Raw genomic sequence first — 13,340 nt, forward strand, 5'->3', positions numbered from 1 at the left:
TTTTCTTTGCTACTTTACTCATCTGTTTCTCTTTATACAGCTAAATGTTATATAGATGTCAGAATCCAGCATTGTGCTTTCCATAAACTAGTTAAAAAAACATTAGAATTCTCCGGTCTTTTGGTGCAAACATGTGAATTGAAACAATACATCTAACACTTCAAATTAAAAAGCGATGGCATCTTCCTCGAGACAAAGACATTAGTTCCTTTTATAATGCTTTTATGTCTGTCGTCAAGGGACATGTATTGTTAAAAAGTTATTTCAGTTTGTTTTAGCTGGTTTATCATATCAAAGGAAGCACATGAGTAATGCTGTAACTGGCTAATAAAGGTTTGCTAAATGCAGGTCTTATAAAGTTCAGTCTGTAATCGCTTTAACTGTCAGACTGTCACTTGTTTATGACATTTGAATAACAACATTTATGTTACATCTGCTGCAATCTTGAAAAAATAAAATACGTTATTCACTGTAAGTTCAGAATACTCAAAACATTTAAGTAAACTAATTCAATTTTTTATGTTAGTAGAACATAAAATTTTTGTGACAAGTGGGGCGGAGTCAAGATTACTACAATGAAATTTTGAGTTCACGCAACTTTTTTATATTAAGTACAATGAACTTTCATTATTATTTGAGTAAAACAAACTCATTTCATTTAATAAATTTCACTGTTCAGTTTTACAATATTGGCTTAAACAAACATCTTGGATAACAGCCATCACAATTCCCTTAACAAGAATAATAAAGAAACTGCATTGCTGATGTTCTAATGCACCAGCCGTCCTCTCATAATGTTCAGTGCATTCTCAGGTTTGAAAGGATAATTTCTGAAGAGCCGCTCATAAATGTGTTAACTAAAACATGCGAGACCGTTTCATCAGACAAGCATGACAGCTTAAACTATTGGTTGGTCATCTTGAGGAGGTCGATATCATTTTCAGAGCAGCGTTTTTAGTGCAAGTCATAAACTAAAATCAAATGCAGACTTCAATGTTGAATGCTACACAAATCGTATATGAGGTTTATTTTTATCTTGTTATATACAGTGTGGAAAAATGTCAAGCACTTGCAATCTCTCTGAGCTCATTTATTCAAAATGAAGGAGAGTCATAATATGACATTATGTTCAATGCAGCAAATGCACTAATAGCAGAATGTGTTTGCCTGATGCTTCACATTTTCATTTATGATGCATATCAGACTGCATCACAATGGCAAGAATGGACAATGGATAACGTGTTTATTGCTCAGCAATGATGTCATTTCTTATTTGGATATGTATGTGCATAATGGTTCTCTTGCTGAAATCACTCCACAATATCATCTCAATAAGACTGTCATGGAAATGCCTGTATCTGTGTTTGTAGGAATGCCCCAGTGGTGTGGTCAATGAAGACACATTTAAGGAAATCTACTCTCAGTTCTTTCCACAGGGAGGTGAGTGTGTTTAAACTCATATATTCTCTAGTATTATTTCCTTTACAGTTATATCACATATAGTGTGATTTTTAATACAACTCGATCTGACATTTTTTTTTATATTTTGTTGGTGTACCCTGGTGTACCCTCAAAAATATTTGGTGTAGGATTTACTTTGAAAACATTTTCTGTGAAGGATTGCTGGTAAATTTCACAAATAATTACAAAGAAATGGCAAGTAAGGCATTGAGTTAAACACTAGTAATCTTTGTTTTATTTACAATGCTGAAAAATCAATTTTCACATTGTAGTCAGGTTGGTTCAGCCTTATTAAATAACATTTTGGACTTAAAAAGCCAAAAAAAAATTGTTTTTGCAACCCAGACTCATTGGAAAAAAATGTGCCTGTGGTGACATTTCAGAAATTATATTGTGTTGCTTCTTGCACATTTTAATTATAATATAATATAATATAATATAATATGGTCTGTTTGAATACTTGTTTCTGATTGGCTAGAAGGTGTGCATTAAGTAAGGGATAATCCAAGGCCAGTTGTGCATTAAATGATTTTAATGCACAACATGAGCTGCGTTTTCACCACAGGAACTTTCCCCAGGAACTAGGGACTTTGGGATGGTACTCGGTGTGTATTGACTGCAGGAACCAGGGTCTAAATAAAGGTTCCGGGTAAAAAATTCCCCTTCAGAAAGTCCCTGCTCACTAGGTAGTACTTTTTCAAAGTTCCGGAATTTCTGGGGGTGGGACGCTGAACACGCTGAATGGTTGAGTTCACGCAGCATTTTGATTGGTTGACTCCACAAAGCATTTTATTTCGAACATCGTTTTTTAAAGTCTATTGCGGTGCGTGCAGTAAGAGTTGTTTGCTATTCGCATCAACAATGGAGTTTAAAAAATACGACCGATGGACTGACGGTGAGGTTCAGGCTTTATTAAGCTTATTAAGACAAAAGTCACGCGCAGTCTTACGTCACCGGACTATCTTCATGGTACTTTAGACCGCTATGGAAACGCAGCTAGCAATAGGTCTGGGGGGAAAAAATAGTTACTGGGAAAAAAGTTCCTGGGACAAATTGTTCCAGATAATTTCGGTGGAAACGCGGCTATGGAGGCAAAGAACCACCCAACTTGAAAGGTAGTGCATTCAAATCGTTTAATGCACAGCTACTAGGGGTGTAACAGTACACAAACATGACGGTTCGGTATGTACCTCGGTATTGTAATAGGCTAATATAGTGCATATATGAAATGCTCCTCTCTAGAGTTCATCTCTCTAGTGAACTAACATGCTGTGGACACTAAATGACTTGCCTGAGGTAAATGTAACGCTACGTGAGATATTATTCTCAAGCTGTTTTATTGATGTTTTTCCGCAGTTGAAACTTTGGTTGAGCGATTACATGTAAACATACCGATCATCGTCTCTTCTTCTTCTGTGCTTTTTATTGGTAGCAAACAGCGTTGCATTACCGCGCGCACCCCCTTCTGGATTGGAGTGTGGATCGCCTGTGACTGACTGTATTCGTCGTGTGACTTCATGCACCGAACCGTGACGTCTGTACCATATGTTACAGGATGAATACATGTATCGTTACACCCCTAATAGCTAGCCATGGATTAACCCCGCTTATACCATTGTCATTTACCAGCATTGACAAGTTCAGGCTGTCATTGATGTTTGTAGCACAATATTTGTCTGGAAGGTTAAAAATGTCTTATTTTCAGCTCATTAGATCTTGCATTCTGTCTGCTTTAAATCAGTCACAGAGATAAAGAAGTGTGATTTTGGTTACATTTATTTGATTGAATTATAACATTTATTCAAATTAATTATCCTATTGAGAGAGAGAGATACGTGTGAATTACCTGTGTCTATGCAGTGTCTCTCTTCTAGCAATGAAGCTGTGAGTTTAATTACTTCAAAAACAGCTATGTTACTCCCTTCTTGCTGAGTAATATAATGTAGTGATTCAGTAGCGAAGTTAAGTCGTGGGCAAGCATTGACAACAAGTAGTAAAAACACAGAAAGTTCCAGTCAGTTTAATCACCATTCTATATCAATGCCCTGCTTTCACTGAAACACACACACACACACACACACACACACATACATGCCTATATTACTAACAGTTAAATTGTAAAATCAATAACATCAATAATAAAATCAATAACAATTGATAACACACACACACACACACACATCACTCACACACAGCACTCACACACAGAGATCGGAGAATGCACTGTGCACACACAGAAACATTCAGAAGCACAAAAACTTCTCAGCAATGCTCACTGATAAAATATCTTCCCTACTGAATAGCTATATTATATTTCTTAGAATATAAGAGTGGGTAACATCGCTGTTTTTGAACCTCTCAGCTTCACTATTAGTAAATGCTAGATTTAGTAAATGCTCACTCTCTCTATAGAAAATTAATTCAAATAAATGTTATAATTCATTCATTCAAATAAATGTAATTTTAATGCACTACTTTATCGCTGTGTCTGATTCAAAGCGGGCAGAATGCTAGATCGAACAAGATGTAACTGACGAAAATAACCGTCATTTTTACCCTTCCGGTCAAATATTATGCTGCCAACATCAATAACAGCTTCAACTTGTCACTGCTTGCAAATGGCCATGATATAAATGAGATAATCCACGGCTAGCTGTGCATAAAGCAATTTGAATGCACTCCACTTCGTGTCAGGAGGCTGTTTGCCTGCATGTTGTGCATTAAAATCATTTAATGTTCTACACAGTTAGCCGCGAAGGATCTCGTACATAATATAATATATTGTTTTGATATTGGTAGTGTAAGGTAAATTATTTTCCTTATGTCTTCAATCTAGAAACTGTATAACGTCAAATAGAAATAGTTTCTCCTCGTCATTTCTGGAGTCCACCACACACACCACTGATCTGAATGGAGGTCTCTCAGTGGAATTGGCTGTTGTAGTGATTCTCTTCTCTTTTGAGTCACATGATTTGTGCCACTGCGCAGTCAAAGGAGTAGTTTTATAATTATGGGTTTGAGCTTCTCTACATCATTTGTCAGGGTTTGTGACAAATCTCTCTCACGTGGCTTTACTCATTTCCAGCCCATTCACATACACACACTATTTGTATTATTTATAGCATAATGGATCATAGCTTGTGCAAGCTTATGCATCCCCTTGGTTGTTGAACAGAATAAGCTGTGCAATGAGTTAATGACATTGCTGTGACTGAAGCTGAGCAGTTTCCTGTGTTATTTTTCAGATGCATCAACGTATGCACATTTTCTGTTCAATGCATTCGACACCGATCACAATGGCTCTGTCAGTTTTGAGGTAAGTAATAATACTAATGGAGCATTCTGGCTGAATGCAATCTCTCACATGCATGGCATTAATAGTAAACCTAATAATACTGCATTTACACTGAATTGCAGTTTCATATTACGACACAAACACATGCATAATTTTTTTTTAATCTTGAGTGGTGGAAATGAGCTTCCATAAAAAGATGATTACAAATGGTGAAACACTTAAAAGGAATAATTGCCAGATCTGGATTCAAACATCCATGCGATCTTATTGCAAAAATGACAACAATTCGGCTCTGTGTATTAAACCTTTGACAAGTAGCTACAATCACAGCGAACATTCAGATCTACGTTTGCACTGTTGCTGATCCAGAGAGAGCAGTTGTCATGTATAAGAATAAAACAGTTCTACAAACACTGTTTAAAGCTGCTGTCCGTAACCTTTTTTTTTGGATAAAAATGATCCAAAATCAATTTTTGAGCATGCACATAACCAACCAGTGTTCAAAACTATCTCCTTACCTTAGCCCGATTTACAACGGTAAGCTTGTAATAATGTTTTATAATTCGGGTGGTACTGGTAGGTTTCTGCGGGAAATTTGAGTATGCCACCGTTCGTCTTTGCGTCATTACGTCACGTCTGTTTACATGAAGAACGAGTCTCAGCTAGTAGGCTATATCATGTGAGGATGCTGCAGGTGACGGATCATTTATAGCCTTTTCTCACAGCATCTGCAATAATTAAACTTATCATTTTGATGGTGAATTGTATGATATGACAAATTTAACGTTAGAGATTAGACTGTACAGAAATTGAAATCTACAGGTAACACTTACACACACTAAATACACAGTCACACAATGCTGATGTTGTTAACATTATCAATTTGAAAACAAACTATAACAATAATAATCATTTGCACAGTTTGATGTGATATGAGCCAAGCGATTGTTAGATTTAATCACCGTTGGCAGCGCGATTTATTGTAATGATTTTTTCCCCTCAGTAAGTCAGAACAAAAGTGGCAGACATGTTACTTACTTGTTCAGATGATATTCTCTGGTGAAAATTCTTATTTTAGTCATACCTCCAATCTGTGATACCGAAGTACAGTATCCACATCGGTGTGGTGACTGACAGCAAACATTAGATTCATCCGCGCTGAGGAACCGTGCCGTGGCACAACGCACTTACAGATAATAATTCCGCAAACAACTGCAATTGCAGGTTTCAAACAGAGATGGCGACAAAGAGGCAAAATTACGGACTGCAGCTTTAACCACACAGTATTGTTATTTCTGTTACAATAATTCAAATGATCACAGAAGTATAGCATAAAAGTTTACAGTTCAGATATAAACACTGATATCTATGATAGCAGAGTAAATCATCTTTTGAAAGTAACTTGATGCCTCAAATAAAGATTGTATCAATTACATCGTTACACCAGTAGGTGGCGACAAGTGAATGTTAAAAAATGTATTTGTCATTGAATCATTCAAAAGATTTGTTCTACTACACTGATTCATCCAGTAATGAAAGAAGTGAAGTCTTTATGAGAGTCATTGAATCATTCATACAAACCATTTTAAATAATTCAAATTAATTAATATTTTTACTACAATTTTTTTTCAACTACTTGCACACATTTTCAAAACTTTGCCTTTTTTTTCAAAACTTTACACACAAATCCAAGAATTGTACACACAAAATGCAAAATGCCTCACATCTCTTGCAAAATTAAGCATTGCATTCAAAATATCACAAACACATCTCAAAAGCAAACATTTGTCTTATGTTGCCATAATATTCTATTTTTGGGTATATCATATACACATAGTTATTCAAAACCTAAAGCTCTTCTTTCATGAGCTCCTATGTACATTTCTGTACAAGATTGAAAGGTAACACTTTAGAATACTGATGCTTCATTAATGAATGACTACACAGGAACAAATGAGTAATGCATTATTAACACTCTAGTAACTACTATTAACTAACAAGAAACTCTGATTAATGAAGTAATAGTGCTCAGTTGAAGGTGGTAGTTCACTATTAGCTAATCAGTAATTACCTTTTCTTTCATACCTCCCAGAGAACTACTAAGAACTATACAGGTTCATAATTAACATGAATGATGCATAATGTATAATTAATTCTAAAGTGAAGATCGTAGTAACCCACTAGTAATGACTGAAGTATTACCAAATCCTTCAGAAGGAATTACTAATTATTTGGATCAGTATTCTAAAGTGAGAAACATGATAACTCTCTAGTAACTACTGAAGTCATTGTAAACTTTTGAGGTTTTTGTACATTATTGGATAGTAATAACTCAAGAGTTACTACATAATTCTAAAGGAACTACTACTTATTTGGATCAGTATTCCAAAGTGAAGATCGTAGTAACCCACTAGTAATTACTTGAGTGTTACCAAATACATCAGAAGGAATTACTGCACAAAACTGTACAAAAATGTACAAAAAACTCAAAAGTTTACAATGACTTCAGTAGTTACTAGAGAGCTATCATGTTTTTTACTTTAGAATACTGATCCAAATAATTAGTAATTCCTTCTTAAGTATTTGGTAATACCTCAGTCATTACTAGTGGGTTACCATGACCTTTACTTTAGAATTAATTATACATTATGCATCATTCATGTTAATTATGAACCTGTATATAGTAGTTCTTAGTAGTTCTCTGGGAGGAATGAAAAAACAGTAGTTACTGATTAGCTAATAGTGAACTACCAACTTCAACTGAGCACTATTACTTATTAATTCATTAATCAGAGTTTCTTGTTAGTTAATAGTAGTTACTAGAGTGTTAATAATGCATTACTCATTTGTTCCTGTGTAGTTATTCATTAACGAAGGATCAGTATTCTAAAGTGTTACCGATTGAAAGTAATTGGCAGAGAGATGTTAAAAAATTCACGGTAAACACGAAAGCAAAATTGAAACCAAACTATTTATTTTTTTACTGTACGCATTTGTGGTTGTGAATACAGTATTACACAGTACGAAAGAAAAGAAATACATCATCCATGTGTAGTTGGACAGAAACAATGGTTGTGTTTGAAAAAGGAAATCAAGATACTTACTGTTAGATTTTTGTGTTACATAGAGAATTGTGTGTTGTGTTTTGCAAAAAGATTTTTATGAAATTGAAACTGAGTCGAAGGCTGAGAATTAGTGTATGGTTTTGCAGATTTGGTGTGTGGTTCTGGTGTTTGAGTATCAAGTTTCAGAAGGATTTTGTGTGTAAGCAGTTGAACAAAACATTTTGCCAGAACCTCTAGTAAATTACATGTTATTTTGAGTAGTTGTATATTCAGAATCGTGGGAGAATAGTGATCTCTATTTTAAACAAACAAAGAAAAAATGTGATTCTCAGTTGATCGAGAATCGTGCAGCTCTACCAGACACAGCACCTGATACTCTTTCCCGTATTTATTTTAACCTAAACATCCTGAATAGCAAAACCTCAGTGGCATGTTGTACAACCATAAACACAATTGGAGCTATTACAGAAATAAATGATTTGTCTGAGTTGACCGCTGCTGCATCAATGTCTTGACTGACAACATATTGTGCAATTTGTTTCTTACTGAGACATTAGGAAACATTTTAACCACCAGCGAACCTTCAATTTGCACATAACAAGGATTTCATTCTTTGGCTATAAACAAACATGGCTGGTTCCTAGTGATACAGTAATTAAACTAAATGAGAAGAACCTCATATTGTTTTTAATAACAACGCTTGGCTTGTCCTTTAGCCGTTTAGCTCCCAGTAAGGTTTATTTTGCCATTTCTGGTAATTAAAAATCTCAAGTGCTCATGTGAAAAGTTCAGCCTGAAAGAATTCCTCTTATCATTTGGAGAAAAATGCGTATGTGGTTATTAAAGAGATTTATTTCCATCACATAAGAGAAATGTGAACTCAAACCAACATTATGCACTTTGAACAAGCAAGATCCATAATACAACCATTAAAATACCATGAGGTATAATGTCATCTCGTGAAATGATGCAGTTTGTTAGCAGAATAATCATGAATCATGTTCTAGCTGTAAATTACACATTTATGTTGTTATGCAACAATATTCTGTTTCTTCTGACTGATTTCTCAATGTCTTTCATTTCATCACAGGATTTTGTGATGGGTCTTTCCATTCTCTTACGAGGCACCGTTCAAGAGAAGCTTAACTGGGCATTTAACCTGTACGATATTAATAAAGATGGATATATAACAAAAGAGGTAATACATGAAGAAAATCAGTAACACTTTATAATATAATGGTCATGAATTCATTTGATAGGTGACATGAACTAACAATGAACGGCAGTTATTATTCTATTTTAGTGTTACTTTCTACATAAACAGTTTTAACATTTCAATATGCCGAAATACACCATACATTATTAAATCACTTGAAAACTATTATTAACTAGATTAAAAAATTTTAATATTTTGCACACTGTAAAAAAAATATTTTACAAAGTTGTAAATAAAACAAAGATTGTTGGAGTACATTTTACAAGAAAATTTTATTTAATCTTTTTTTTTGTTTTTTTAAAAAAATGTCAGATTTAATTTAATCACCAGTTTTCTAGTGCATTAATTGTTGGTTAATGAAGATGCATTAACTAATTAAACCTTATTACAAAGAGTTATCAGAAAATCACTTATATGACAAGAGATTATGTAGAAACACCTAAAAACAACATGCCTGTCTATTGTTTGGGATTCACAGGAAATGTTAGATATCATAAAGTCCATCTATGACATGATGGGGAAATGCACATATCCCACACTTAAAGAGGAAACTCCACGACAGCATGTGGAGATATTTTTCCAGGTGAGATTGAATTTTTTCAGTATATTCCATATGTAATTTATTCCATATTGATTGTTTTTCAAATAGAAAACACTTTAAATTAGGTATATACATATATACACTTACTGGTCACTCTATTAGGTACACCTGTTCAACTGCTTGTTAACACAAATATCTATGCATGTAGACACGGTCAAGACAATCTGCTGAAGTTCAAACCGATCAGGCATAACATTATGACCACCTTCCTAATATTGTGTTGGTCCCCCTTTTGCTGCCAAAACAGCCCTGACCCATCGAGGCATGGACTCCACTAGACCCCTGAAGGTGTGCTGTGGTATCTGGCACCAAGATGTTAGCAGCAGATCCTTTAAGTCCTGTAAGTTGCGAGGTGGGGCCTCCATGGATCGGACTTGTTTGTTCAGCACATCCCACAGATGCTCGATTGGATTAAGATTTGGGGAATTTGGAGGCCAACCTCAAACTTGTTGTTGTGCTTCTCAAACCATTCCTGAACCATTTTTGCTTTGTGGCAGGACACATTATCCTGCTGAAAGAGGCCACAGCCACCAGGGAATACTGTTTCCATGAAAGGGTGTACATGCTCTGCAACAATGCTTAAGTAGGTTGTACGTGTCAAAGTAACATCCACATGGATGGCAGGACTCAAGGTTTCCCAGCAGAACAGAGTACCTCAAGGATGACGTGTTTTTGTAGGCAAACCCGGAAGCGAGTTAACATTTTAGGACTTCCGGTTCCGTCGCTCTAAAGTCTATGGGTTTTTTGAGTGGGTTTTTGCTAAATCGCCTGAAATAAAGTCTGTGGTTAACAAAGCCTCTAAATATTTTCACGTTTTGATCTATGACATAAAACACACCAGTTATAACCCGCTTGTGATTTTTTTTAAACCTTTTTTGTGTCTTAAAAACAGCGATTGCTAACAAATTGCTAAAAGGGACTACTTCCTTTGGCGGGGACTTTAGACGTCATCATGACAAACAGAACATTTGGACAGCATTTCTCATGAAAAAGTGGATAAGTATTCACACACAGCACAGATTATAATCAGCGAGCATGTTTTTAAATAAAGTTGTTTTTTAAATAAAGTTTGAGGAAGCTTGGTGGTGGTGAAGTTGATCCGCGACCATGGTGTGCTGTAGTCCGTTTATAGCCTACTGTTAGCTTTTTATATCTGACGGCTTTATTTAAGCTTCAAAATGTATAAATGTTGTGTTAACTTTTAAAGATTATCTTGATAGACAAAACGTTTAAGTGTCATAACCCTTTGTTAAACACAGAGCTTATTTTTTGCGATTTTCCAAAAGTCTATGGGAAAAATGCATAGGCTTTCGATCGAGGGAACCCGTGCGCCGCTAGCTTCCGGGTTGGCCTACAAAAACACATCATCCCTGAGGTACTTGCCCAAAGCATCACACTGCCTCTGCCAGCTTGCCTTCTTCCCATAGTGCATCCTGGTGCCATGTGTTCCCCAGGTAAGCGACGCACACACACCCAGCCATCCACGTGATATAAAAGAAAATGACCAGGCCACCTTCTCCCATTGCTCCGTGGTCCAGTTCTGATGCTCACATGCCCACTGTTGGCGCTTTCGGCGGTGGACAGGGGTCAGCATGGGCACCCTGACTGGTCTGCAGCTATGCAGCCCCATACGCAACAAACTGCGATGCACTGTGTATTCTGACACCTTTCTATCAGAACCAGCATTAACTTCTTCAGCAATTTGAGCTACAGTAGCTCGTCTGTTAGATCGGACCACACGGGCCAGCCTTCGCTCCCCACGTGCATCAATGAGCCTTGGCCGCCCATGACCCTGTCGCCGGTTCACCACTGTTCCTTCCTTGGACCACTTTTGTAAGTTACTGACCACTGCAGACCAGGAACACCCCACAAGAGCTGCAGTTTTGGAGATGCTCTGACCCAGTCGTCTAGCCATCACAATTTGGCCCTTGTCAAACTCGCTCAAATCCTTACGCTTGCCCATTTTTCCTGCTTCTAACACAAACTTTAAGGACAAAATGTTCATTTGCAGCCTAATATATCCCACCCACTAACAGGTGCCGTGATGAAGAGATAATCAGTGTTATTCACTTCACCTGTCAGTGGTTATAATGTTATACCTGATCGGTGTAAGTGCCAGATGGGCTGGTCTGAGTATTTCAGAAACTGCTGATCTACTGGGAATTTCACACACAATCATCTTTAGGATGTACAGAGAATGGTCTAAAAAAGAGAAAATATCCAGTGAGCGGCAGTTCTGTGGGTGAAAATGCCTAGTTGATGTCAGAGGAGAATGATCAGACTGGTTCAAGCTGATAGAAAGGCAACATTGACTCAAATAACCACTTGTTACAACCGAGGTCTGCAGAAGAGCATCTCTGAAGCACACAACATGCCCAACCTTGAAGCAGATGGACTACAGCAGCAGAAGACACACCGAGTGCCACTCCTGTCAAATAAGAACCGGAAACTGAGGCTACAATTCACACGGGCTCACCAAAATTGAACAATATAAGATTGCAAAAAGGTTGCCAGTCTGATGAGTCTCGATTTCTGCTGCGACATTCAGATGGTAGGATCAGAATTTGGCGTAAATAACATGGATCCATCCTGCCTTGTATCAGTGGTTCAGGCTGTAATGGTGTAGAGGATATTTTCGTGCCACACTTTGGGCCCCTTAGCACCAATTGATCATTGTTTAAACACCACAGCCTACCTGAGTATTACTGCTGACCATGTCCATCCATTTATGACCGCAGTGTACCATCTTCTAATGGCTACTTCCAGCAGGGTAACGCAGCTTGTCACAAAGCTCAAATCAATCAACCTGGTTTCTTGAACCTGACAATGAGTTTACTATACTCAAATTGCCTCCACAGTCACCAGATCTCAATCCAATAGAGCACTTTAGGGAGATTCGCATCAAATCTCCAGCAACTGTGTGATGCTATCATGTCAATACGGACCAAAATCTCTGAGGAATGATTCCAGCACCTTACTGAATCTATGCAATGAAGGATTAAGGCAGTTGTGAAGGCAAAGGGGTCCAACCTAGTACTAGCATGGTGTACCTAATAAAGTGGTCAGTGATAATTGTTAGGTACAATGCTCTTATTGTGTTGTATTGCACAACACTTGTGCTGCTATTGAGGTGGGATATGGGTAAGGTTTGGGGACAGGTTTGATGGTATGGGTAGGGTTTAAGCGTGGGGCAAGGTACAATGTAAAAACATGTACACAGTAAGTGATTTGTATCAAATGACTAAGTTAAATGTTTGTACGGTTAAAGACACTTAATATAAAGGATTGAAAAGAGGACTTCACCTCAGTATTTACTGGATAGGACACTGGTAAAGCAAGTACATTGCCAGAATGTTCACATGTCTCTAATTTCTGTTATCATAGAGATTGTATAGATGTAATTCTAAGCAAGAAAAATGTCTATGAGCAACCTCAAATGAACACATTGACCTTGTGACCCTTTTTTGTGTCTTGACAGAAAATGGACAAAAACAGGGATGGAGTGGTCACTATAGATGAATTTATAGACTGCTGTCAAAATGTAAGCCTATTTTTGGTATGAATGTGATGTTCTGCATGAATGTCTTTCTTAAAAACATTTACAATAGGTTTTTCTTGTGTAGAGAGAAAAGCTCCTTACATAATGTTCACTGAGCCTGCAGCAGAGTGTTGTCCTGAGGACCTTCCATTATTAAAGTGTTT

General features: G+C 36.8%; 1 protein-coding gene across 6 annotated transcripts in view; it reads left to right on the top strand.

The window, feature by feature from the left end:
* The window catches only part of kcnip4a (potassium voltage-gated channel interacting protein 4a), a 251,365-nt gene that overhangs the window by 232,279 nt on the left and 5,746 nt on the right, over positions 1–13,340 (top strand). For all 6 annotated transcript variants that reach the window (XM_051898895.1, XM_051898892.1, XM_051898891.1 and 3 more), the window contains 5 exons: positions 1,371–1,440; positions 4,707–4,777; positions 8,912–9,019; positions 9,516–9,620; positions 13,117–13,179. In XM_051898895.1, coding sequence (XP_051754855.1) covers positions 1,371–1,440; positions 4,707–4,777; positions 8,912–9,019; positions 9,516–9,620; positions 13,117–13,179 — 417 coding nt within the window. The remainder of the gene's footprint in view (positions 1–1,370; positions 1,441–4,706; positions 4,778–8,911; positions 9,020–9,515; positions 9,621–13,116; positions 13,180–13,340) is intronic.

Source organism: Ctenopharyngodon idella, chromosome 7 (genome assembly GCF_019924925.1).
Source record: "Ctenopharyngodon idella isolate HZGC_01 chromosome 7, HZGC01, whole genome shotgun sequence".
Classification (NCBI taxonomy): domain Eukaryota; kingdom Metazoa; phylum Chordata; class Actinopteri; order Cypriniformes; family Xenocyprididae; genus Ctenopharyngodon; species Ctenopharyngodon idella.